The sequence below is a fragment of the Manacus vitellinus genome, unplaced genomic scaffold, assembly GCF_001715985.3.
Source record: "Manacus vitellinus isolate BGI_N305 unplaced genomic scaffold, ASM171598v3 scaffold_12_pilon, whole genome shotgun sequence".
Classification (NCBI taxonomy): Eukaryota; Metazoa; Chordata; class Aves; order Passeriformes; family Pipridae; genus Manacus; species Manacus vitellinus.
Window position 1 is genome coordinate 2,127,832 of NW_021938949.1, and position 26,167 is coordinate 2,153,998.

The 26,167-nt window shown below is 42.7% G+C and overlaps 1 protein-coding gene across 1 annotated transcript in view; it reads right to left on the minus strand.

Moving 5' to 3' along the window:
• The window catches only part of OXSR1 (oxidative stress responsive kinase 1), a 73,567-nt gene extending 48,051 nt beyond the window's left edge, over nt 1–25,516 (minus strand). Inside the window, exons 1-4 of the mRNA XM_029957804.1 lie at nt 25,504–25,516; nt 24,592–24,704; nt 14,901–15,009; nt 2,661–2,802 (exon numbers count right to left, since the gene is read on the minus strand). Of these exons, the coding sequence (XP_029813664.1) occupies nt 2,661–2,802; nt 14,901–15,009; nt 24,592–24,704; nt 25,504–25,516 (377 nt within the window). The remainder of the gene's footprint in view (nt 1–2,660; nt 2,803–14,900; nt 15,010–24,591; nt 24,705–25,503) is intronic.
• Nucleotides 25,517–26,167: the final 651 nt, after the last annotated feature.

Consider the following 26,167-nt stretch of genomic DNA (forward strand, 5'->3'; position numbering starts at 1 on the left):
TGAAGCAGCTCTGCTGTCAGACATATGTTCTCTGATCTCACCAATGATTTATGGCCCCACTTCAGGTCAGCAGCGCCCACAAAATCACATTTGGGTCCTGATATTCATCCTCTGGGCTTTGCCACCAGCCTGGCTGTCCATCTTTAGATGAGCTAATTACAGTCACTCACTCATACTATGTCTCTAATTTTATCAAGTTGTTTTCTCCTAGGTGTAATATGAACAGAGATAGGATATTTAGTGCAACCAGCTGAACACTTTGCTCTGCTGGACGGCTGCTTGCTTCGGGTTGGATCTTCCGAGTCTGGTCAAAGCCCTTCCATTTTGATCCTTCACAGCTGATCTTGCCCTGGCCTCAAGTTCACCCCAAGCACAGCTGCCCCACACTGCAGACACGATACAGCAGTTCAGCCATCACCTGATGTGGTTTCCTTTGGAGCCAGATACTTTAAGCTGACCCAGGGGACTGAAGTTTAGTTATTTTAAACACTTCCTCTCAGAGCATCTCTGGCACGGCTTTAAGATTTCCACCTGCCTTTCCCATCAGGCATGACCAATATTGTGACCCTGGTGTTAAGCAAAACGGGAAAACCATACAGATATTCCTATGGATGAGGAAAGGTCCCATTTGCACCACATCTTTAAACTGTGTTTTCCTCAGCAGCACACACACATCTGGATAAAACGGAACACAGCAGGATGAACTCCATTAAGGAAACATGTTTCATCCCTCAAAGGCATGTCAGCTTGCTTTCTGCCAACACTTAAAACCCATCCTTTGCATCACAGGCAGGAAACCTCACAACTTTCCTTGTGTATCCCACTTCTCCAAATTCCCCAGACCACTGTGCCCAACACAATGAGGTAATCCAAACACTTTTCCATGATAAAATACTACACAATTGTTGGAGCAGCCCCAAAATACAGGGATGCAACACATGCAAAGCAGCTGATGCACAACCACAACCTTGAGCTGCATCAATGACACAGCTCTGATTTCTTTGCTGAAGTTCCCTAAATATGGGCAAAATGCTTCAACCAGCAAGATGAGAATGGTCACAGTAGGTTTGGTCCAGTTCACTTCCAAATGATTCAATGTGAATCACATTTTCTTCAGACCAAGCAGTTTAAACTTTGTGAACATGGTATTTTTGCTGAGAGCAGTAAAAAAACCTCACCCCACACACATGAATATATTCTCTCTAATCTTTACCACATTTACTAGCTTTGCTCTTCCAATCCAGCCAGCCAAATGGAGAACCACCACTCTTTCAGTACAGAAAACATTATGTGATACCTTCAGAAAAACTGAAATTTAACAGGTTACTGCTGCTTTAACATATATATTTCAGTACCACCAGACCAGAAGATGAACTAAATCAGCCAAGCAAACCAACTGCAAGTCACAGATGAACATGGTTCTATTAATTACTTCTGGCACAGTGAAAAGTTACCAAGTACTTGGCAGGTAAGTTGGTTTATCACTTTTCTCTGAATTCCCAGAGCTGCCTGAAGTATTACCTCTAAAAAACGAAGTTAAGCAACCAGCTAGGAAATCAAAACTGTCTTCAGTGAAGACAACGGTTCTTGTTGAAGGATTTTAATGGAGACTGGAAAATGAAATTTGACACTTCTTTCAGGGGAAAAACTCCACCTCAATTAGTTCCATTTTTTTTCTTTTTCAACCCAAAATAAACCTACAAAAGCCAGTCAGTTTGATTATAAATATGAAATAAATACTTACTGGATTTTCTAAATAAATAGAATTTTGGCAAAAAGTAACCTCTTCTTGTGCAGCTATAAGAGGACAGAAACTTACTCCAGCACAGCAGCAGCAGCAATGCTTGTAATGGCATTGTCCCAGAAGACAGCCAAGCTCACAAAATTCCCAAGAAAGAAGAGGCTGTTCCAGCAGCTGTGGCTGGGATAGTGAATATTACCCAGAAGCAGTTTATTCTATTTTCAGCACATATTTAGGATTGAAAATCTCAGTCTTTTTAATGCAGAACAGACTGACTTAGCATCTTCTCTTACTGAACTACACCACACCTTGACACCAGGGGAGAGGAAAATATGATTTAAAAGTATCTCTCAAACAAGAGAGCAGCACAGAAACCCTCATGTTTCAGTGATCTGTCAAATCACAGGCCATTAGTTAACTGGGCTTTGCCTACAGAAGTTGTTTTTCCATTAATTTTGTTTTCATTTTCTTTTTTTAATGAAATCACTCAAATTCAAATTTCATTATGTTGATCTTGCAGTTAACCTTAAAAAGAAAAATCAGGGCTTGAAGGGCTCCTTATTAAATTGCTCAACACTGCTTATGCAGTGCTCTTGCTGATTTGTAGCTCAGCAAGAAACAAAACCAGTTGAAGTTTTCCAGCTCCAACAACTATACTTTGCAGCTGGCTGCTGACATTTGGAATGAGATTCTGTGTCAGAACTTTCAATATCCCAAAGTTTACCCAAATTTGGCCTAGTCATAGTATACAGATGTAGTCTATAGACTACAGACATCTGAATTCTGCACTTTGATTAAGCTCTCACCTTTACTTTCCTCTCTTCATGCCCTCACGGTGAGTTGTGGGATGAGACTGAGTGTGCTCAGCTACTCTGTTTCAAGAACATTTTATGACAAAGGTGAGAAAAATGTAAAATACCTGTGGATTTGCCCATTTTTATGCAGGTAGTCCAGTCCCTCCAGCACCTCCTTAAGGATTGTGGCTATACAGGGTTCATCCAGGACACCAGTCTTATGTTCTCCTTTGGCCACAATGTGCTTGATAATATCCAAAACAGAGCCTAGAGAAGAGAGTTAAACACCTTAGTTCAAACTAGAAGTATTTATTCACAGTTAAGTGTAGTTTATAATCATTTAATATACAAGTCCAAGGAATTCAGGATCAAACTCAGTAGCTGAAGTCTTTGCTGCAGGAAAGCAGAGGCAACAATGCACACCTGGGTGCAGATCCTCAAGGTAGGCTACAAAACCCCTGTGATCACAAGTAACTGAGGAGTTATTTGAACAAGCCAAAATGTGGCATGTACATACACAAGACTCTTGGAAGGTTTTTAAGTAGATCCTGATGCTACAGCTGGTTTAGTGCTGAGCACTGGAGAAGCTGGAGCGGGGAAATGGAAAAAGCAGGGGGCTGCCAGGACTCACAAGCCGAAGGCAACAAGCTTGATAAAATTAAACTCTCAGCTCCTACAAATCCTAGGCAGAGAAATAGCATGAAAAATCTAACCTGTTAAAGGGCTGACACCACCCTAACAGGAAAAAAGTGGAAATCATTAAATAGAGAACAAATGAGGCTGAATTCTGACAATAAGTCACTTCTTTACTGTGCACTAAACTGGACTGGCTTAGATCCTTCCCTAGAAGCATCATGTTTAGTCTCTCTCCCAAGCATGGTGTGAATGACATCACCTTCCATGACAAACCACACTTTACAGAACAAACCACCTCTTTGAATTGCACCCAGGAATAAGCAGAACCAACGACTCGTTACATGCCTCTTGTGCAAGGTCCTGTTTTCATGATACACTGGGTACTGTACTCTTTGTATTTGCATCTGGACTGAAGACAGTCTTCTCAGAACTTTTTATTGCTCCAGTATGTGATGTCTAAGCCTCTGCTGTTTAGCCCCTTCAAACTTGGGTTTCTATGGTTTAATGACTGAATAGGGACTAGCAGGATTTTTACTGCTATGGGCACAAAGCAATGTCAGAGGTACTGGGAAGTTCTTAAAGAATGAGAAAAGCAGGCACAACTACACAGCACAAATTCCAGCTTTGCTTGTCTTTGAACAGGGAGCTTACAGGGAAAGAACATCCCGGTACGAACTCAGCTAGTTTAGAAGAGCTGAGTTCAGTTTTAGAAAAGTTTAGAGAAGTTCATTCTTCCTAATCCACAACCAAAAAAAACATAAGTTTTTTGTATCTGAAGAACAAAAACTTACTCTCATGAGTTTGGTCAGTGGGGGAATTACAAATTCCACCCTGTAAATTCTTGAAGTGGAAAAATACAATGGAGGTTTTTGGTTTGATTTTCTTCTCATCCTTCAGGCTCAGGTAGACAAAACCCCCTTCCTCCTTTAACATTTATTTTATTAACTATCCCATCTGAATTTCTAGGCCAAAACAATTGTGCAGATCACTTTTATTTTCCTTTTGGATTCTCAGACAAAAGCAAAAAGGCTGCAACATTTGAACACAAACACCACATGGAAAGGCTCATTTTGCACAACTCAAACTGCACAGGCAACAATTCCCTGGGTGCACAGTGTCCCTCAGTTTGTGTAAAGCAGTATGTGCTGAGCTCATCTCACAGCCTGCTGAAGCCAGGAGAGCCACTATTCCCACTTTCCATCTCCTCTAGCCCTCCAGCACCAGTCCTCACACTGTATACACCAAGACACCCACTAAATCCACTGAAAAACACACTGAGGGAGAAATGGGTTGGTAGTGAGCACAACCTGTGAACAGATGAGGTTTTGGAGACAACAAAGAGGAAAAGGAAGGCAGGAAGGAGGGAGAAACATTTGTGAATGGGGGAGTAAATTCCTTCCGTCAGCAGCAAGTGGTTAGACCAGCTCCCTGGCTGCCCTGAATGGTACCTCCAGCTTTCTCTTCGCAAAAAAATCTTTGCTTGGTTCAGGATATTTGCAGAGGATGCAGTCTTAACACAGCAGAAATTAACAGAAATAGGAAAAAAAAACAAAGGAAAATTAAAAAAATACAGAAATGTAGTTACATAACATCCCCCCGACATTTTATGCAAAAGTACTCTTCAGCCTTCCTTTACCCCACCTGAGCAGAGAAACACACCCATGGTTAGTGAGTCTGGACATGGGTCTCAACCAAAGGTTTCACCCAGACATAATTCAGGGTGTTTTGACATATACACTGGACTTCCTGAATGAGAGCAAGATTATCTCTACTGAAGGAAACTGCAAAACCCCAGATGTCAGAGCATGTTCCCCTTCACTGAAGTCTCACCTTCATGTTCTGAGAAAAGGATCTTCTGTTTTGTGCCATGAGGACTCGCGGGGACTTCAGCCTGTCACGTTTTCATATTTAAACAGTTCATGTTTACAAACCTCAATGTTTCTTATTTTGGACAAGAATTTTTGTGACACCAAGAAAAAAAACCACCAAAATCCCCTCTACTTTCACTGTTCAGGTCTTTCCTCTCAAATGTGCCTTTATCTGGAGAACAAACTGTCACTTGTTTTGGAAGTCCAGTGAAAATATGTGGTTCTTCACGTACTCGTTTTGTCCTCTTTCCACCCACAACTCTGTTAGCAGACTTTGTTCACAAGCATTTCCCTTCTCCTGCAAAGGGCTCAGGGAACATGAGGAGGCAGATCATATGGTGCTCAAATTCATTTGGTCAAAAATTCCTCTGTTTAGCCAAGTCAGAGGTTGTATTTAACCCAGAAAAGGGGGTGGAGGGCAGACAGACAAGAGGGCACGCACAGAGCCAGCCTTGGTTGTGAAAGGGCTGATTCACACCCAGGCTGTATCTGCTCCCAGTCCTGCCTGCCACTTTTTAAGCACAATTTTTTTTAAAAACCACTTTCACATTGAGGTGTTCATAGAAGTGGGGGGAATTTGCCAGTCATCTACAGAAAGGAGAACAGCAAAAAAAAGGATCAGCAAAATGCTTAGTGCAGGAAACAGCAGAAAAGCAACACAACAGCCACCTTTCTGTTGGAGAAAATGTTATTAGGATCATCCCCACTTTGTCTGCTCAGGGTTTGGCTTACTGGCACCACAACACCATGAAGTTGGGATTTTTCCACCTCACAAATCAATACATTTGGGAGTTGATCTCAATTCCCAACTCAATTACAACTTCATAAAGCACAGAACCATGGAATACAAAGGAAGAAGCCAAGCTGCACTTCCAAGCACTGCTTCGTGCCATGCTCGAAATCTTCCAGCATTCTGGCTCAGGAAGCCTGGCATGGAGCACTGGAATACCCAGAACTCCAAACAGAAACACACAGCCAAACAAAAAACTACTTTGAAAGCAGAAGTCATGGGAATTTGGCCGTTAAGAAAAACATCTTCAGCTAGGTCAGGATTGGATTTTAGAACCAGGCTGATAAACTCAATGCAGAATTGTTCCCAAGGGTCCCAGTTAAGTGTTGACACACTCACCAGGGTAAGAACTCCACTGCAACAGGATGCAGACAAATACTCACACCGACTCCACAAGAGAGCAGTGGATCAGAGCCCCATCCTGAGTCCAAGGGGAAAACCAGATCATTTTGCACAGAGTGGGCTGTTCCCAGTCCACCAATACAATAACTGCTAAAATGAACTGGAAACTAACTCAGCTGAACTGGAACCTTAATCTAAACCACACAAGAGCATGTGCTTTACAAACTGACCACACTGCTTGAAAACACCAGCATGACAGCAGGCACTGCCAGCTCCTGAGCCAGCTTCCAAACCAGTTTAGGAGTAACTGGGGAAGCGAGAGAACATCTGAATGCAGCTGGATCTCTGATTAAATGCAGTTTCACTATGGATTTGTGCTCCATGTGCAAACTGTCCTATCTCACTGTGTAAGACAGAAGTCTCCCATAATCTAGTGGCCAGAAGATGGGATTCACATTGGAAATAAGGCACCTAGCTCTGTATTATAGAACAGTTGCAAGATTTTCAAGGGGAAAACAAATCCACTGCAATGCCTCTAAAAGAAAAAACAACATCTTTGATTCCTCCCTAAAATAAAACTTCAATTGTAGATAACATTATGAAGCACTCTGGTGTGTATCACACATGGCATTAGGTTTGATTACAACAATTCCCTCACGATTTTCTTCATTAAAAATGCACAAGTAGCAAGTACAGACGTACAGACTCACAGTACAGGAGGGTCAGTCAGCCTCAAGTGAGAGAGAACAAAAGAAATTAGGTTTGGCTGAAGCTGACTGGAAAGCTCTTCCAAGCCCAGAAGGGAAGCATATCAGGAAAAGACAAAACAAGACACAAAGAAAAGGACCAGAACTGGAGTCTAACCATAAATACAAATAATGCTGTCATTAACAAGGATGTTTAAAGAAATCTAGTGATGAGCAGCTAATCTCAAAACCCAACAGAAGACAAAAGAAAGGAGACAACGTTTAGGGATTGATGGGGAAAAAAATGCAGCTATAAACAAATTTCTGCCCATCAAATATGCACCGTGCAGCACATCAACAGGAAGCCTAGGAGATGTTGTGCAATCTGATAAAGCATTTAGCATGGTTTGTCATTCATCACTGAAATGTCTCAGTGTACTCTGACACTAGTGGTCATGGAATACATCTACTCTGTACTGCTGTACTCAACTGTACAGCAACTGAAACCTAAGGGGTCTTCTGCTGAAATTCCCAAGTTTCCCAGTCTGCTCCAAAAGCTGCTAATGCAGTAGCTCCTAATGACAGCACAAGTCACCAGGAACTCCCAGGACACAGACTTATCCTCACCTGATAGAGCCCCACCTGTAACTAGTGCAGGTCAAAGGCAAACATGCAGTGAGTGACTTTTTCTGGAGTCCTTATTGCTCACTCCAGCTCTTCAGACAGACAGACTAATGTCTGTAGAGCTGCACAGTAGGAACAGGGGTCCCACTGCTCCCTCCAGTTTCCCCCAGGAGTAAAGAGCGAGAGGCCCCACGGTCGTCTTTTCCCGTTTTGGCAAGGCTAGAGACTATCTGATTAGGCCTGACTCAATCCACCAAAGCCAACTTTCCAGAAGCAAGTAGAGCTGATTTCCACCCATGACAACAGCATCTGAACAATGAAGACACAAGTAACCCACGAGCAGATTAATATCCTGAATTTGTAAGAGACACATATTCAGTTTTTGTACACTGACATCAGACAGACCATTTGCAATGGACTGTCTTGGATCCCAGCAAATGCAGTCCTGCCTTGCACCCTACACACATACCCAGTAAAACTGTCTCTTTCAACACCCTGCACTCTGTGCTGCTCCAAAGACAAAATGAGATGACAGAGTCCCACAGTTCACCAGCTCCCTGTTGTGCCCATGCACCAGCTTACAAAGCCATACTGTAAGTGGGATCACTGCAGTAACTGGTAATCCGGTTTTGCAGGCAGGGTGGAGACCAAACAGCCAGGAACTCCTTAAATCAGCTTTGCTGCTGAAGAAAACTTCCATGTAATCACACCCTCAGGGCAAGAAGTCCTCATTGTTCCACTGATTCACTTTCGACAGCAAACCACCACAAACATCAACACTTCCTCTTCCAAATCCAGAGTACATTTCTTTGACCTCACCTACTCCAGCAAGTCTGTGGAATGGCATTTAGGAAGCCTGTTTCTGACATTCTTCCTCAGGAAAGGAAGAAAGTATCCACATAACAGTCTTCAGTGACACTGCTTAATGTTTCAGCACATGGGGCTGAGCAGAGAAGGGCTCGAAAACCTGAGCAGAAAGAAAAGCTGATTTGGAACAAGATCACAGATAAATGCAGGAGCATTCCAGCTGGAATCTTACGTGTCCCCAGAGGCAAAAAAAATGTACAGCAGAGCTGGTTGCTGTGGGAACCATATCTTGCGTGTTATAATATAACTTAGGTGACAGAGCAAAGATACAGGATAAGTTAAATGCAAAGAAAATTCCTCCTTTAACTTGGTCTGGCAAGCAGAACAGGAAAATTTAATGCCTTAATTTAATTTCCAACCAAAAAAAAAAAGGCAGGTAACAGTACCTGCATTGATTTGCCATTTGAAGGCCTGGCACAAATAGGATGTAAAACAGTGCTGGGGACTACTACACAACTTTGTGAGAACCAAAATCTGCCCTAAATCTGATGAACACTGATGCTGAACAGGCTGCATCTTTGAGAACTGGGAGTTGGCAGATTCATCACTGCTTCTTTTAAGACATCCCAGCACTAGCCAGCGGTTTCGTTGAGCCTGACTGTCACCAGAGCCAGGAACTGAATCTGCACCTTGTCAGTCTCTGGCAAACAGATGAAAAAAATGCACAAGGAAGAGCTGCTTGGATTCGGTACTTCTGGGGCTGAGAAATACAGATACAGCAAGAGAACACTGAAGGAAGGGAAAGGACAAATTATATAAAGCAAAGGAAAAGACATTTCAGTAGATTGCTGGAGTTTCTAGTTTTGAAGTTTCTTCTTAACCCCGGTTAAACCTCCTGAGAGGGAAAGTTGAGGAAAATTCCATTTTTTGCCTCCTTCCCTCTAGAGCATTGATGCCTAAGAAACACGACAAGATCAAGGCAGAAAATAAGATAATACAATAAAGGGAGCAAAACAGCCTATTGCAGTTGAGATCAAAACATTTATAGGAGAAAATCTGAAGACAAACTATTTATTTTTTCATGCTTTTCCTATTACAGGGGACAATGGTGATGTATCTACACACAATCATGTACATTCTGCAATCATGTACAGTCCCATCTCCTGCTTCTTATCCTTAATTGTTTGAAATTAAGTTGTGCTTCTACAAATAAAATTAAAACCCCTCAGGATGGATTAAAAACAGCATAGCTCTCTCCTAAGAAAATAATTCAACATAAACACAAGGATTTCTAAGAACCCGTGGCTTACGCTTTGATCATAATTCAGTTGGAATTCGGAGAGGCCAGATCAGAGAATAACACAGCAGAAATGGAACATGATGCCCTGTGTCCCCAAGACCTAAGACTTGCCTACCTCCTTTTTGGTCTGGCTTGCTGAACTTGAGATCAAAGGTTGAAGTAAGAAGTTGATCAGATAATCTGTAAACTTTTGGAAAATAAAAGGTTTAACTATTTCAATACAGTAATCTCCTTAGCAGATTTAATTAGAAGGCTTCCAGAAGGCAGAATATCCAAGAGCCCCATTTGGAAATGCTTCAATATTTAAAGGTTTTGCATACAGTTTAAAAAATATTTTAGAGGTCTCACTGGTTGTGGGTTAGGACAGTAAAAATTGTTGTGTGATGTAGCAAGTCACCAGAGCCAGCTGTTTCATAGCAGCAACTGTTTTACAGAGTTATCTACAGCCCTGGGTCACCTGTGAAATGAGAGCTCTTGTTAAATGCAGTGAGAATTTAGAAGAGCAAGCAGGTCACGGTCAGTAAAAGCATAAGAACAAAAGGACAGCTGCTCCTCTTCCTACTAAAAAGCCACAGGAGTTTGAGAGCAGGACTGGGCTTCAGCTGGCTTTAAAAAGGCATGAGTAAAATTCATGACAGGGGAATGCCAGGGAGGCAAAGAGCAGGTCAGCAGTTGTCTAGAAATAGCCATTGGAGTTCAGCTTGGAGTAACACTGGACCCAAAGGCTGGGGTGTCAAGTTGACATTGCTAAGCTTAGATCCATACAAAACTTCCATCCTTAGAGAAAAGAGTCTGAAATTTCTACCGAAGGGAACAGAAACAGAAAGCTGACACAGACACACGTCACCACATCTGAAAGAGGGTGTCACAGTAACTGGACACACTGGCACCTCGTGTCAGGACCAGCTGGATCTCATCACAGCCACGTTTCTGCCATCAGCAACTCCACACCTGCTTCGGTGTCAAATCTGCCAGTTCAAACTGCTCCCAGCAGTGATTCCAACCGGCCTGACTGGGCTCTGATGCACATGAGCAGCTCTGTGCTGCTCCCCAGCACATCACCTCCTCACTGCTGGAGATTTCCAAAGACACAAAACAGTATCTTCCACCAACACAGCACTTGTGGAGACAAACAGCTCTGTTTCAGTGACAATGTCAGTCAGGTAATTAAGGTACCTCTGAGTGCACTGTCAGCCGGCTCAGAGGAGCCAGGCACTGTCAGACAACAGCACTCCATGGATTTAGAGTATTTTCCCTTAGAGACATCTCTGAAACACTTGCATGTATGGCTAGATTAGGATTTCATCAAAAAGACTGCAGCCAGAAAATAAATTAAACTGCACTTACAACAACAACAAAAAAGGCTTGCATTACAGACTGGGCTGTCTTGTGGGCTGTTTATCAAAGTAATAAGGTCAGAGTAAGTAGGTTGAAATTAAAACTAGTTTCAGCCTGAAAGCACACGCCAGCGTACACTGATGGAAAAGAAGCAATTAGATTCTGAACTTTTACCCAGAATAAATTCTCAAGTACAAAAGTCACAATCAAGATACAGAATGGACATCAAAACATATTTCACATGTGCTCACTGGGATGTACAAATCTCGGTCCACACTTCCTGAGTAGTTTGATGGAATGAAAGAGTTAGGCTGCACCCTGGTTTTGGTTTTGTTTGTTTGGGGGTTTTGTTTGTTTGTTGTTCTTGTTGGTTTTGTTTTTTTTTTTTTTTGCTGTCTGATTTATAAACCAGCCCAAAGGTTTTTCCTGTTGAGAAACCCAGGTCATTATTTTTCCCACTGGATGACAAATGACAGCAAAATGAGTCACTTTATTACTGATAAGGACTACGCTCAAAGGAATGAGAAGCAGTGTTAAAAGTGTCTCTTGTTACATAAATCACTCAGCCTAAAACCAACTGAAAATAGTCTCATTAAAAGTGAATGAAAAAGCTCTTCAGTCAGAAAGCTCCAAACACAAGTTTCTTTCTCCATCCTTAAGACTGTCCTGTAGAATTTGCCTATGAGATCTGAGATTTCTCAAGCATAGACTTAAAAAAAGTATAAAGTGAAAACAGCTGAAAAATACCTCTCAAGGTACCCTCTTGCTTAGAAACTGCCAGGTCATTCTCAAACTCTTTCCATTTACTTTAGCAATTCCTCCAGCCCTCAAATGATTGATTTTAAGTGAGAAAATTTAACAGACTCCCAGAAATGTTGGGAGGGGGAAGAATTACACTAGTCTGTCTTTTATGGTCTGACCCTGGTCTCCAACATATGCAACAGAGTAAGAAGCAGTGAAATTTCCTAGCACTGCTTTACTGGAAGTCCCCCACTGAATGCCAGAGCTGAACAAGGGTCAATTATCAGGCTGTATAACATAAAAGCCCATTAAAAAGGAATATTAAATGAGAAGCAGGTCTTCATTCACACCTCCAAGAGGCTGGTTCTGAAGCAGTGATTATTTTTCCAGAAATTTTCCAGCATAGTCTTTACATCTGTGGTGCCTCAATAATGAAATGATGGTCCATAAAGAGCCTGACTTTTTCCCAGCTTTACATAAAAAAAAAACCCACCTCCACACAAAATTGAGAACAAACAGAAACAGCATTTGGTGGTTCAAGGATGAGCCTCTCTGTGACTTGATTCAGACAGAAAACTGCTGTGAAATGACTGAGGCAGCTGTGCATTTTCTTCAAAGAGGTTGTGTACTCTTCTGGAAAAGGCCAAGCCCATTGCTGCTGCATCTCCAGCACCCCTGAAATGCCATTTCCTCATGTTGTGGAAATTTTCCCATAGATACACATTTTATACACACACCAAAACTTGCTGTAAGCCGGCAGGGGACTCTTTTCCACACACAACCAGCCATCATATCTTTAATGACCTGTTACATGTCCCTCCAAGAAAAGACAGAGTATTGCTTAACGACACATGAGCACAGGAGGCATTAAAAACCCTTTAAGATAGACTTAAGTTGGTATGAAATGAGATTTCCCTCAAGAGAACTGCTAAAATCCTCTAAAGAACATCTTCAAAGACACATGTTTTATGGGCACTGTTGAGCTCTTGTGGAAAAAGCCAACAGGTTTAGCCAGATTTTTCCACATCATCTTCTGGCATTTTACAGTTTTCAGAATTAAGCCAAGAACAGAGAAGCCAAGAAGTTTTTGTTTGAAAGCAAGAAAACAGGGATTTTTTTTTTTCAGTTTTCAATTCCTTTTTACTAGGATGCCAGGAAAATGAAGTCTTCCTAAACACAGGCCTAAGATTTAGCAACAGTCCTTTGTGTTATTATCCAGAACTTGATTCCACTTCTTGTCTCAACTGTAACTTAAACAGGGATCCTGGAAAATATTATGACATCAAATAAAACATTACTGATAAGAACTTTTTAAACACTATCAAAAAAAGCTGTTTCTCCAGTGTCAGAGAGAATAAACTCAGAAAGAGGAAATTTCCCTGGCTCTGTGTAAACTATGCAGTGATTTTAAAAAGCTACACTGTCACATGTTTCAGTGTTAGTAGTGATGTACATAACATGAGAAGCTAATTCTGAGCTGAATGGGTTCAAGTTAAATATTGTTATTCATGTATTTAAAATATTTATTTCTTTTATTAATATTTACCCACCCCCATGAGCTGGAAGACAGGAATGGAGAAGCAGAAAGAAGCCCCCATAATTCGAGGGGAAATCCAAGGTTAGCAAGCTGCTACACCACTTAGACACACACAAGACTACGTGTGGATGGGATTCACCCAACAGTACTGAGGGGGCTGGTGGAAGTGCTCCCCAAGCCACTTTCCATCATTTACCAGCATTCCTGGCTCCCCAGAGACGTCCCAGCTGACTGGAGGTTGGCAAATATGACACCCATCTACAAGAAGGGCTGGGAGGATCCACGAAACTACAGGCCTGTCAGTCTGACCTCAGTGCCAGGGAAGATCAGGGAGCAGATCATCTTGAGTGCCATCACACGACACATACAGGACAACCTGGTGATCAGAACCAGCCACTGTGAGTTTGTGAAAGGCAGGTCCTGCTTGACCTCCTTCTATGACAAGATGACCCTTGTCTGTGGATGAAGAAAAGGCTCTGGATGTTGTCTCCTAGACTTTAGTCAAGCCCTTGACACCATTTCCCACAGCATTCTGCCAGAGAAACTGGCTGGGTAAAAAGAGGTTGGATGGACAAGGTCAAAGAGTGGTGGTGAACGGTGCTACATCCAGTTGGCAGCCTGTCACCAGTGGTGTCCCTGAGGGCTCACCATCGGGGCCTGTCCTGTTTAACACCTTCACTGATGATCTGGACAAGGGGATCGAGTGCACCCTCAGTCAGTTTGCAGATGACACCAAGTTGGGTGGGAGCATTGATCTCCTGGAGAGTAGGAAGACTCTACAGAAGGATCTGGACAGGCTGGAGAGATGGGTTGAGGCCAGTGGTATGAGGTTCAACAAGGCCAAGTGTCAGGTCCTTCACTTGGGTCACAACAACCCCAGGCAGTGCTACAGGCTGGAAAAGAGTGCCTGGGAAGCTGCCCAGTGGGGAAGGACCTGGGAGTGCTGGTTGACAGTAACTGAACATGAGCCAGGTGTGCCCAGGTGGGCAAGACAGCCAATGACATCCATTGGCTTGTATCAGGAACAGTGTGGCCAGCAGGACCAGGGAAGTGATTCTGCCCCTGTACTCGGCACTGGTGAGGCACCTCAAGTCCTGTGTGCACTTCTGGGCCCCTCATGAGCAGAAAGACATTGGGGTGCTGGAGCAGGTCCAGAGAAGGTTAGTGGAGCTGGAAAAGGTCTGGAGCACAAGTTTGATGCAGAGCAGCTGAGGGAGCTGGGGGTGTTTAGCCTGCAGAAAAGGCTCAGGAGAGACCTCATCACTCTCTACAAGGAGGTTGTAGCCAGGTGGGGGTCAAGCTCTTCTCCCAGGTAACAAGTGATAGGGCAAGAAGAAATGACCTCAAGTTGCACAGTGGAGGTTTTGATTGGATATTATGAAGAATTTCTTCATGGAAAGCATTGTCAAACATTGGAACAGGCTGCCCAGGTAGTCTGCAGGAGTCACCATCCCTGAAGGTATTTAAAAGACATGCAGATGTGGCACTTATGGATACAGTTTAGTGGTGGCCTTGGGAGGGTTGGGTTAATGGTTGAATTTGATGATCTTAAAGGTCTGTTCCAACCTAAACTCTACGAGTCTATGAAATCTCTTAATTCACAAGTGGGAAGCTTAGGAGGTAAATAAGGGAAAGGGTACTACAGGAAGACAGGTTTTTACGTTGCCTTTTAGGGTAAAGAAATTGCACCACTCACCTCCACTAAGTAACTTCATCACCAGCCAAAGCTCATCTTTCACCACGAACGATGTGTAGTAAGATACAATGTTGGGGTGATGGCACTGACTCATGGCTTGAATTTCTTTCTGTAGAGAAAAATAAAGCATTAGCAGTTGGACCCAGTGATTATTACCCCTCGGGCACAGAAGTTATCTTCATCTTCCTCAAGACACAAAGAGGGTGCAAAGGAAAAGGATAACTCGAAGCTAAAGAAAGGAAATCCAGAAATACTCTAAACACTCAGACTGCATCAAAGGTATTTTAGGGTGCTCTGCCTGCCTGTCCAGAAGGAAGAAAAAACTGACCAAGAAGTCTTTGTCAAGGACAATGAAGTGGTGGCAACCAAAACACTTGCATGCAGCCACAAGAGAATATTCCCAAGAATTCACACATCTCTGACCTAAGAAGTTCCTGTTGACTTCTCCTTTCATTAAGACATTACACAGCAGATGCTTAATCTGTTGAAGACTATCATTTGGATGAGAAAGGGAAATATCTACCTCTGGGAAAAAAAGGCCTCTTATTCCTAACGTTTCTTCCCAGCAGGAAAGCAGATGGCTTAGCTCAATCAGGTTGAAGGCACAAAGGACAGCTGTATCCTTTGTCACACTGGAAGAAGAGGGAAATCACTTTGAGATTAGAAAGTCATTAGCTACTACAGATGGAGGACAATATGAAATATGTTCAGATATTAAACTGTTTTGAGTTTTGACCGTGCTTAGTCTTAGATTTGGTTACGGGTTAAGGGTCAAGGTGTTCCAGGTTTTGGGCAGGAACACCACCACAGAAAGCACTGACTGATTTCATTATGCAAGCACAAATCACCAGTCTGGACAGAAAGCCTCACAGTTTCTTGGCTGTCCATAGACAAAAGCCATCCCTTAAGCCAAGCCTGGCACCCTGCACTGCACCCAGCTGAGCCATTGTGCTTTAGCCAAGTTGTACCTTCAGCCAAGTTCCCCAACCTGTCAAGTTGTTCCCTCCAGCATCACCCACAGCAGACCCTCATACCCCAAACTTCAGCTCTCAACTAAGACATTCCTTCACTGAACATGTGGATGCCACTCACTTTTCAAAGGTTTAATCCCTGCTCACTGTCAGCCTCTTCCCCATGACACAGACTTAGCTGACCCCATAATCCCAAACTCATGGGGAAGGAGGAGAGCAAGGGTCCTTCACACCCTGATCCTTTCCCCCCTCTAAGCACAAGACCTCCCTGGTTTGAAGTACAAGAGAGAGCTCTGAGGAGAATTTACTCGTGTCCAGGACACCCCACAAACGCAGCACATTCTCCTGCTCATGTGCAAAGCTCTGCCTGTGACCGAGCACAGCGCAGAGGCAAACTGCTTCCCCTTGGCAAGGCTTTACTGGCAATCACAGCTCCAAAGGAACAGGCTCATGTTGATTTATCCACTTAATACTGCTTTTCAGGGAATAGGTGCATTTGAGGAATCCAAAGCAATCGGTTCCTCTTTCTGCTTCCCCCAGAAGAGGCACCAACTTTCCAGGAAACTTCAACAAGCAGATTAAAGAAGAATCCTTCTAAACAGGAAAGGATATTTCAGGAGTGGGGAATAGGCTATTCATCTCCATGTAGACACTCTTTGCCTAAAAACCACTCTGTGAAAATAAATACAGCCTAAAACAATATCCTCTGCTTACTCTGACAGCTCCAGCTCCCTTCCTTGCAAACATTCACTTGTATCAAGCCATTTTTCAAAAAGGAAATAAATCAGCAGCTTTGGGGTTTTCTATGGCTTTCTGTAGTTCTCTCTCTGACAACTAAAAAATACCACATGTGCACAAGTGGCACCAGAGGAAACTGAGGCAGAAAGCAGCAGGCAGGACTGGTGATCCATCCTATCAGCCAGTCCTGCCCCAAACCCACCACTCAGAAATGATCTACAGGATCTGTTTTTATCTTTTTTTTAGCTAGACCATTCAAATATTTTGAAGCAGCTCCCTGGGAGATCAAAAGAGTAATACAAGAAATATACACAAACATTGCATATTTTATATATATTAGTGTATTCCACTGCAATTCAGGAGGCAATGACACAAAGTCTGGACCAAGTTTATTTCAGAGCCTAGACCTGAATCAGATCTTTGCCATTTGCACAACCCTGTAAAATGGCCTTTTTCAGGCATTCTGCAACACTTAGTTACTATTTTATTATTTTTCAAGAACTTCCTCTCTCATTCACTACCACAATCTGCTCCCCAGGCTGGGAAGCACAGTTAACAAAATAAATAAATTAAAGAAAAATAGCTCAAGCCTGTCATATGCTTTGGTGCACAAAGAAGGAAAATAAATAATCACAAGCCTGATCTATGCAATTAAACACCTCTGTCAGCCAGAGGATGTGTAACAGAGGCAGATTAATCCATTTCTCACACAGTGTAGCACAGCTCTGAATAATTAACTGCATCACAGCCCATGATTTTCAATGTTTTTACATTAATACCAATCAGAAGGAGCAGCAGCCAGGCAGATTTTTCCTCCCACCCACAGATCCCCACCTCATTTTCAGCAGTTTTCTAGGCTAATCTCACACCTACATCAAAGCTTGGTTCCTCCTCACCCTAAAGACGGCACCAACATCCTGAAGGCTCAGCACATACAATCGTTTTAAGTGATGGTGGCAAATCACAGCAGGATTTGTGTTAAAATGCTTCCTGGCATAACTGAAACCCAGCCAGCTGTGCCATGCATGCACAGTCTGTGCTCCAGCAGCACAAATGCAAGGGCTGAAGGGCTGCTCCTAAAGCAGGAATCCCAGTCAAGGATCACTGGGAAAGCTCTGCTCAAATGCATACTTACAGAACGAGGGAGCAGTTGGGGATAAAATGCAGCAACAGCCCTTCTGTGGGTAGTAAGCACAGCTTTAATACTATTTCTAAAGCTTTTTTGAGAGCTTGCTGCTCTTTAAACACAACAAAGCCAAAGCAGGCAGAGGTTTCCTCTCCCCACGCTCTTAACAGGACTGCTATCCCCAGATAACTGAGCTACAACTCTGCTTCCCTTAATTTCCCCAGCATCAAAACTCTATTGGAAGACTCCTAATAAAAATCTCAGCGGTTTCCACACCTCCGTAATTATGTCAGTGCTAAACACCAGCATTTATCTGGGCTGCTCTACACAAGTTTTAAGCTGGAAATGTTGCTTTATTCCCTCTGTGTCAACAGTCATGGGTCACTTGACACAGACCCCCCCAAGCCATGAGCAGATCCGGTGGGTGACGGGCAGCTCTTCCACCCAACACCCCTCACACTCCATGGCTCCAGTGATGAGAGACAGCCTTCCTGCCAATTCCCATAAAGTGCTCTGCTTTCTGCTCAGCTGTGGAGAATGAATTACTGACAACAACATGTCTAGACACAGGCAATGGTTTGGAAATGGTTACATGCTTACCCTGGGCAAGATATTAAAAATATCTGCATTGTCAAACACCAAAAGCAAATAGACTGGGATTAGCTCTAAATGCCTCCATGGCTTCCACTAAGGGTTCTGACAAATGTTTTCAGTACTGCTACGGGCAATAAAAGAAACATTTCAAGGCTTGCAAAACAGTAATAAAACTGCTGTGAAGTATAATTTAGAATCATAAGAAACCTATTAGTCTCCTGTAAGTCAGACATACTTCTGGAGATCTGCTGTTTTGGAAGGGGGTTTATTTGCCCACTGCCTTATAACTGAAGTTTAAGTTAATAGGAGCGGGTAAGGCTGTTTTAGCTACAGCTCAACTTTCTTAATGGTGTTTTCTGTTCACATCATCACCTTCTAGTCTTTGTGTTTATCTGCCCCTGAGGTTTGCTTCAAAGGCACTTGGCTCTCAAACACAAGGATAAAAATCATGCTTTATTTAGTTTTACTTCCTACATGTTGACATGAACTCAAGAGATAGAGCACAGCAGCAGAATGCTTTCATGTGGCTACCTGCAACTTCAGAGGAATCCAGAAAGCTGCCAGCTTGACTGCCCTGTTTGAAGGCAATCACGACCATAAGAGAATTGGGGAAGGAAAAGTACAGCTTGGGGAGAAATCAAAGGAGGTCAGATGTGATCACCCCTTGAAAACACCAGTGCTTCAACTATGGCTGGCAAAGATCATAAACCATGAGATTTCAGCTGAGAGATAAGGCATTAAAGCTGCTCTTCATCCTTTTAAAGCAGGATTTATAGCCCCAGTCCTACAGGCAGCCATAACTGTTCACATTTTGCTCCAACTGAAATTCAAATGGTTTAGCTAAAAGGTTGGGAAATTGAGAATATTAATTCATTCCTCTTTCAAAACATAAGCATAACAACAAAGAAAAAAACCCCAAACATGTTCTTCCATCACAATCAATTTCAGAGATGTTTTTATAAGGAGGTGCAAAAAAAGCAAAAAGCTTAAAATCAGAGATTCTGATTCAACTTCCACTCCTTGGATTATTCAACTCCTTACCTCAAGATGTGGCTACAAGAGCTAGAGTGGCATGAGTAAAGAGGGGTTAGATAAGCCCTAGAGCGACGTTGGAAAAGAAACAATTCTGAAAGGGATAAAGAGACTTCATCATTAATTAATCTTAGGTGATGGGAACAAAACACCCCCATGGCAAGTCATTCAGCAGTTGCCCATTTCGATGGCTACTCTTACTCTTCAGCATTATTCAGTGGATCATTAATTCATGCAGTATTAGTGACAACTTACTGAAGGAAGAAAACATTTAAGACTGTTGTGGTGTAGCAGCTCATCCACAGCCATTTTTATTGGTTTCAGCCACCAAGCAAATGAGCAAGTGACTGACAGCTTTACCCTCATCACCAAGTAACCTATCACTGACCCTCAGTTGTTCAGATCTATACTAGGTGCTTACAGCTCAACAAAGCTTTAAATGTGTGATTAGTCCCCACAGACAACTGTGAACTCACTGAAGTTCTTTACATGCACCATCTCATGCTCATCCAGTACAAGTGAAGGAAGACATTCTACATTCAGGATTTCATGCACCATTAATCCTGATGTTCCTATGAACTTTACTAAAATAAAACAAAACAAAAAAACCAACAATAATAACAACAACAAAAAAAAAACTTCAGCCAGCCCAGCAATTACTATTTCTGTTGTTGCTGCTTTGAAAAACAATCCAACCAAGCTGTACCCAGCGTAGGTTTAAGTCTTGTGTAAAGTTGCAATCCCATCATGCAAGAAACACACAACATGGCATATCAAATGACCATGCAGAAGCCACATATTATACATCAGATTCCCTGGCATTGACACTTGGGGACTTTTTCCCCTGGGGCAAGTGTAAAGGTCCTCAGACCTGAAAATGGAATTATAATGGCAATTCCCATCAGATGATAGACATGGATGAAAGGTCTGTACTACTACTACACTAGCCTGCTGCTTTGTTCCCAACAACCTTACAGTCTGGTTAATCCACTTGTAGGAACTGCTCTGTCAGATCAAAGGCAGCTCAATATCCTGTCCAAGTCTTCAAAAGAAGGTGTAAAAACCCTATAAAAAGCAGTTACACAGTTATCTGCCCAGAGGGGAGACTTCTGACTAAGCCTGGGCAGTTAACAGTTGGCTTATGCTCTAAACCAGGGGAGTTCATAATCCTTTTTTTAAATCCTATCTAATTTAACCTTCTCAACTATAGGTTGATTTATTTAATCTCACGCAATGTTTGATCTCCGTATTTTTGGCAGAAGTTCCCCAGGTTAATTCCATGAAATTCTAAAGGACATTTCTGATTTACTGCAGTTCAACTTGTTCCCTCTGCCTCCCCAACAGCCCTCTGACCACAGCAGTGGGAGAGCAGTACTTTCCCTTCACTCTTCTTGTGTGTAGACCTGTCAGGTCCAGTCCTATTAGAATTTGGAATCTCTTCCTAGGAGCAGAAACACCACATCTCCCATGCTCTTTCCTTAACCTGTCTCCTGCTGAGTCACCCTAGCCCAGTGTAAAATATCCCATATCTTATGTTGCCCTCTCTGCTGTTCAGTATTCCTGGTAACTGCTAAGGTGACAATCCACATCATCTGCTACTCATGGAGGAAAAAAAAAACAAACATCTGGATGAAAGAAAACTCAGTTTTAATTGCATGAAAATGAAGTGGAGTTTGTGGGCAGAGGGGAGGTTTAAGGCCTTTTAGATTAGTAATTCTTTAAAACAAGAAAACACAGTCATACAAGAAAAAAGCTGGAGGCAGGGTTATTTTGAGGCAGATGTTACACCACTGTGTTTCAAGGACTGGCAACAGCAGCAAAGCAACCAGCATCCCACAATGGAAAAGAGTAAGAGCCAAACACAGCACTCAACAGTGTGCAGCTGTGAAGGACAACACATGGGCAGACTGCTTTCAAACACACACCAAATGCTACATGCTTGTTAACTACCCTGGGCTGTAAGACAAATAAGAAGCGGAACTTCAGTTATAAATCAAGAAGTCCAAGATGAATTGTAGGCCACACTGTATTTGACCACCTCTCCTTACACTCCACTCCCAGTCACACCCTTGAGTAACAATCATTACAAGCTATACTGTACTTTGCTGTCAGCTGAATCCACATGCAGGAAGGATCTGGGAGCATTCAAAAACGTACAGGGGAAAAGACAGAAATCAAGCACTGAAATAAATTTCTGATTAACATCACCTAATTCGGTAGCTGGGCTAGAAAAAAGCACATCTCTGCATGGCACTACTCCTGCTGCCTACATTCTTTATAGCAATTAGCACTTCAGCTGAAGAGCTGAATGCCCTTGACTTGGCTCGCTCTTAATTCAAAAAATTGGTCCTTCCTGCATTTTCCATACCCTGTAGCAACAATAAATTAATCCACTGCATTAACCTAGAATGTCATATGGGGTATGCAAAGCCTGCAGGTTATCCCTGACCACCCACACGGTTCAAGTGTATGTTGAAATACAAGGATAAAGATCAATACCTTTAACAAGCCAAGTCATACCACTTAAATCACTCTAAGCATGGTATCTCCACAAGCCAGAAGGTGGTCCTGGATTTCCTGGCCTCTGGGAACATGCCAGGCTCAAGGAAGCTCAAGGCCACTCATCCATTCAGCTGGTGATAGAGCCACTTACTCTGCATTTCCTAACCCCACTCCAAATTAACCTTCCTCTTCTCCTCCATCCCAAGCAGTGGAAGTGCCAACCACTAAGCAGCATGGACATTGAAAGAGATGGAGAAGAACCAAACCATCCTTATCAGGATGGCAGAAATGTTTGCTGCTCTCCCTACCCTCTCCCAAGCAACTGTTTTATCCTTTAGCTGGGAATAAAGAGAAGGCTATGGGTCTGAGGCACTGTAGAAAAATAATTATAAAATCATTTAAGCACAATCTTCCCTTTGCCACCACACTGCCCGACGAGTGGGCACTGCTCTAACACCAGAGCACTGTCCTGACCCCAGGCAGTCCAGCAAAGTTCACAGTGAACTGACTATTGTGCTCAGAAGCCTTCAGAGCAAGGAGAGCTAATGAAAGGCCAGCTCGTGTTTTTAACTGCACAGAGGGAGAGAAGAAAGCAAGGAGGGGGTATAACACACCCCAGTATGAACTCATCATCTTTCTATTTGCATTTGCTTCTTTAAACAACTGTAATCTGCAAGGATTTATAGTTACCTTCCTTGGGGGAAAAAACCAAAAACCACACAATCCTTCAGTAAGAAGTAGTTGCTCAAAAAAGTTAATTAAACTAATTGGGGAACTGCCACAAAGGGAGACTGCAAGACTGTAAAACTTGAGAATATTTACTTTAGGGAAGAAGCAAATATGGAAACAAGATAAAAAGAAGTGAAGGTAAGAGCACAGAGCAGAGAAATCAGGAACTTCCATCCTTTCGACTTGCACTGGGAATCAACATCCCATAAACTTGACAAGTTCAAAATAAACCCAGGGAAAACACTTTTTACACAACATGTCTACCTCAGCAGCTAGTGCCCCAGGAAGCTGCTACAGCTCAGAACCATCCTCTCCCCTCCCCCATGACTTTAGGTTCAAGAATAATTGCATACCCAAGCCTAGAGAAGGACTCACTCTAGACCTGGTCACAAAACTGGAAGCTCCAGAGACCTGACAACTGCAAGACACTGCAATCCTACCCATAACAGGAAAAATCCTTGTGAGGACCAGGTCAGTCAGGGATTTAAAATATGCAATTAGAAGTACTTATATAAAATTACATGCCAAGTGTGCACAGCATCTCTTTCTGAACCCAACCCTTTTAGTCAGAATTGGCAATTACTCAAAGACTGACAATCTCAATTACTACATCGTGACAATGCAGTCAGGAATACAGCTGAGAGCAGTGTGGACAAGCCACATAAAAGGCTTGAAAAGGGTACCAAGGGTTGGTATCAGGACAAAAAGACCAACTGTGAAAAGGGAAGAGATCTTGAACTCCAGCATGAGCCATAAGAGGATTTGCACACAGGCCACCTTAAGAGTCCTACACGCAACCCTTCACAAAAGCATGAAAATGTGACAGCTTGGATGGAGCCTTTCCTCCTTACAAGGGCAGATTTGCAGATCCCTATAATGATAAAAATATCATCAGTCACTAAACAGAAACCGGAACCATGGTTCAGGTGATTTGCTGAAGATCATACAGATGTAAAGTTCACCAGGATTCCCAAATTCTGCCCCTGTTTTACTTTCTGCAACCACAAAAACAAGTGCCTGAGGTAACACTATAGAAGTTGTTTGTAAGTGGACAGACAGGCGGTATTATAAAAATCCTAGACAGTTGCTTTAGAGAAAAGATGGTAGGAGGCCTCATCTCCCCAGTTTTTACTACGTCAATATTTACTATAGAAAGTTTGACCCCAGAGAGCTTTCTCATTTTAGTGGAGACACCTCAATGTTCACAGGAATGTCCATTTCTGCCTGGCTTAAATCCAGGGATCTTCCACGTGTGAGGTGAGAACTGCAGCACTGCAGAAGCACCAGGTCACACACACAGGGAGAGGAGAAAACCAAGCCCAGCAACATCCGAGCCAGATGAGAAAAGGGCAGTTTCAGTTACCACGGCTACCTCTGCAAGAATCTGTTTTTCATTGAGATAACCTTGAGAAGAGACACACAGCAGAAGGAAATTACAGAGCTACAGCTCCAAAGGACTCTCTCCTGTCCTGAACTCGGAATTATGGGGGTTTCCATATGGCAGCCTGCAGTATGTCAGTGATCCCTTTAGCTGGCATCAGTACCAGAGAGAGATTAGGAACAACAGCTAATTCATTTAGTTTTTCTCTTTGCAGGTGAAGGGGAAAAATTGTAAAGAAATGCAGGAAGGGAAAAGAAAGCAAAGCCATTCCCTTAAATTGTAAAGGTTCTGGAAGCATGTAGCTCTGGACCCCCTCAAACCACAGAGCTCTGGTGGTGGGTACAGCTGAGCTTCACACTTGCACATTAACTGTTCAAAACAAAGGGATTATACAAAGTGCTTAGCTCTAAACAAACAGTCTGAAGTTCTGCAACAGTTGATCTTTTTAACATTTTAAGTACCGTGTCCCTCAACCAGGACAACTGAGTTGCCTCTAGAGGAGTCAGTCAAGTCCCCTCACCTTCACCCCACCTCAAGAAAGGCTGTTTAAGGCACTCAGCAAAGAGATATTTCAGGGATAACTGAAATACAACTCCCCAGACAATTTTGGTTGCATACCAGGAGTTCATCCATGCTCGTCTGACACTTCTCCAGATTGATCCGTTTAATTGCCACCTTCTCCTTCTTCGGAATGCAGAAGGCCGCCTGCACCACCGCAGTCGCTCCACTCCCTGGGGGTGAAAAAGAGAGTCAGCAACATCTTACAGACTTCAGCAGGAAGGGAGAGAGGCCAGACAACAAAATTACGAATGCCAGAGGGTAAAGACAGTAGAGCCAAGTGAAAATCCAGTGAAGGCTCTCCAGGTCTCCCCAGTCAGGTCTGTGCAGCCCCATGGGTCAGTTCAGCTGCCACAGCCAAGTGCTGGGCAAACCGAAGGAAAACAAGTGGATCTTTATGATCCCTTCCAGGGATCGTTACAGCTGTGCAGACAAAAAAATCCATCCAGATTCCAGCTTCCCTATAACAGAGGAGTGATTCTACTCATGTACTTTTAAAAGCAATGCCACTGAGGTCACACAGACTTTTAACCTGATGTATTCACCCAAAGTGTCAAAACAAGCCACAGTCTTTGCTACCAAAACTAATGAGATTTTTCAAATATTTTTAGGTACTAATTGCTGTTCTCATCTCTCCTCATTTCATGCAAAGACACGAGGTAGGTTTCATTCAAGCAGGTTCAGCTCCAGTTCTCACACCGCCTCGCTGTCTGGGTTGAGAACCACAGCCAGAGAACATTTAAATTCCAACAGGGAAAAAATATTGCATTTTAATGTACAGTTGTTCAAACTGCTACAACCAGGCATAAGAGTTCTGGATTTAAACTGCTCAGCAATATCATACTCTTTCATATCAAAAGGAGATTGCAACAGTGAGACTTAAAATCTAGTTGATGTTAAGTCTATTTTTGCTGGCCTACAAAAATTGTTGCAACATTCACGTCTCATCAATAGGACACCTTGTTACTTTACTTTCTACCTTCATCTTGGTTCCTCACATTTACAGGCTTCACTGGAAAAGAGTAAATCCAAATTAATAAAAAAGGAGGTAGGATAGGTGGAAAATAGTTCAAGAGCTTCCTATTGCCAATACCTAAAAAATGCTAATAAAAATAAACCCACGGATATTTTGTTTATTATCCAAGGCATAACCCATGAGCCCATTTAGGCTGAGGAGAGAGATGAGAACAACTATTCTGCATTTTGCAGTAAGACACTTATTTTACCAGATTCTCTTGTCCTTAACACTATAAAAACTGCTTCCAGATTCTGAAATCCAGACAAAGCACATTTTTGCAAGCTTTGTGATTTTTGTCTAGTACATTCACATAAACTGGAGGCAAAAGTTTTCAATCTCGTCTTCAAAGGCTACTGAAGCTCCCTACAACCACCATCAATGTTCTTCTCACAGCAAGTTGCACCAAGATAAATTCAAATAAAGTTCCGGGGTGGGGGGGGGAAGAGCTTGAAATCCAGCCTTGAAAGATACAGAAAAACTTCTCCATTCAAAGTCACACTGAAATAAATTGAAAAGTCCTGAACTGTGGGACACTGCTCCTCTAATCTTCAACCAGAACCTGCTACAGTGGAGCTACAGGACTTTGACTTCACTTTATATGGCATTGCCAGTGCACCC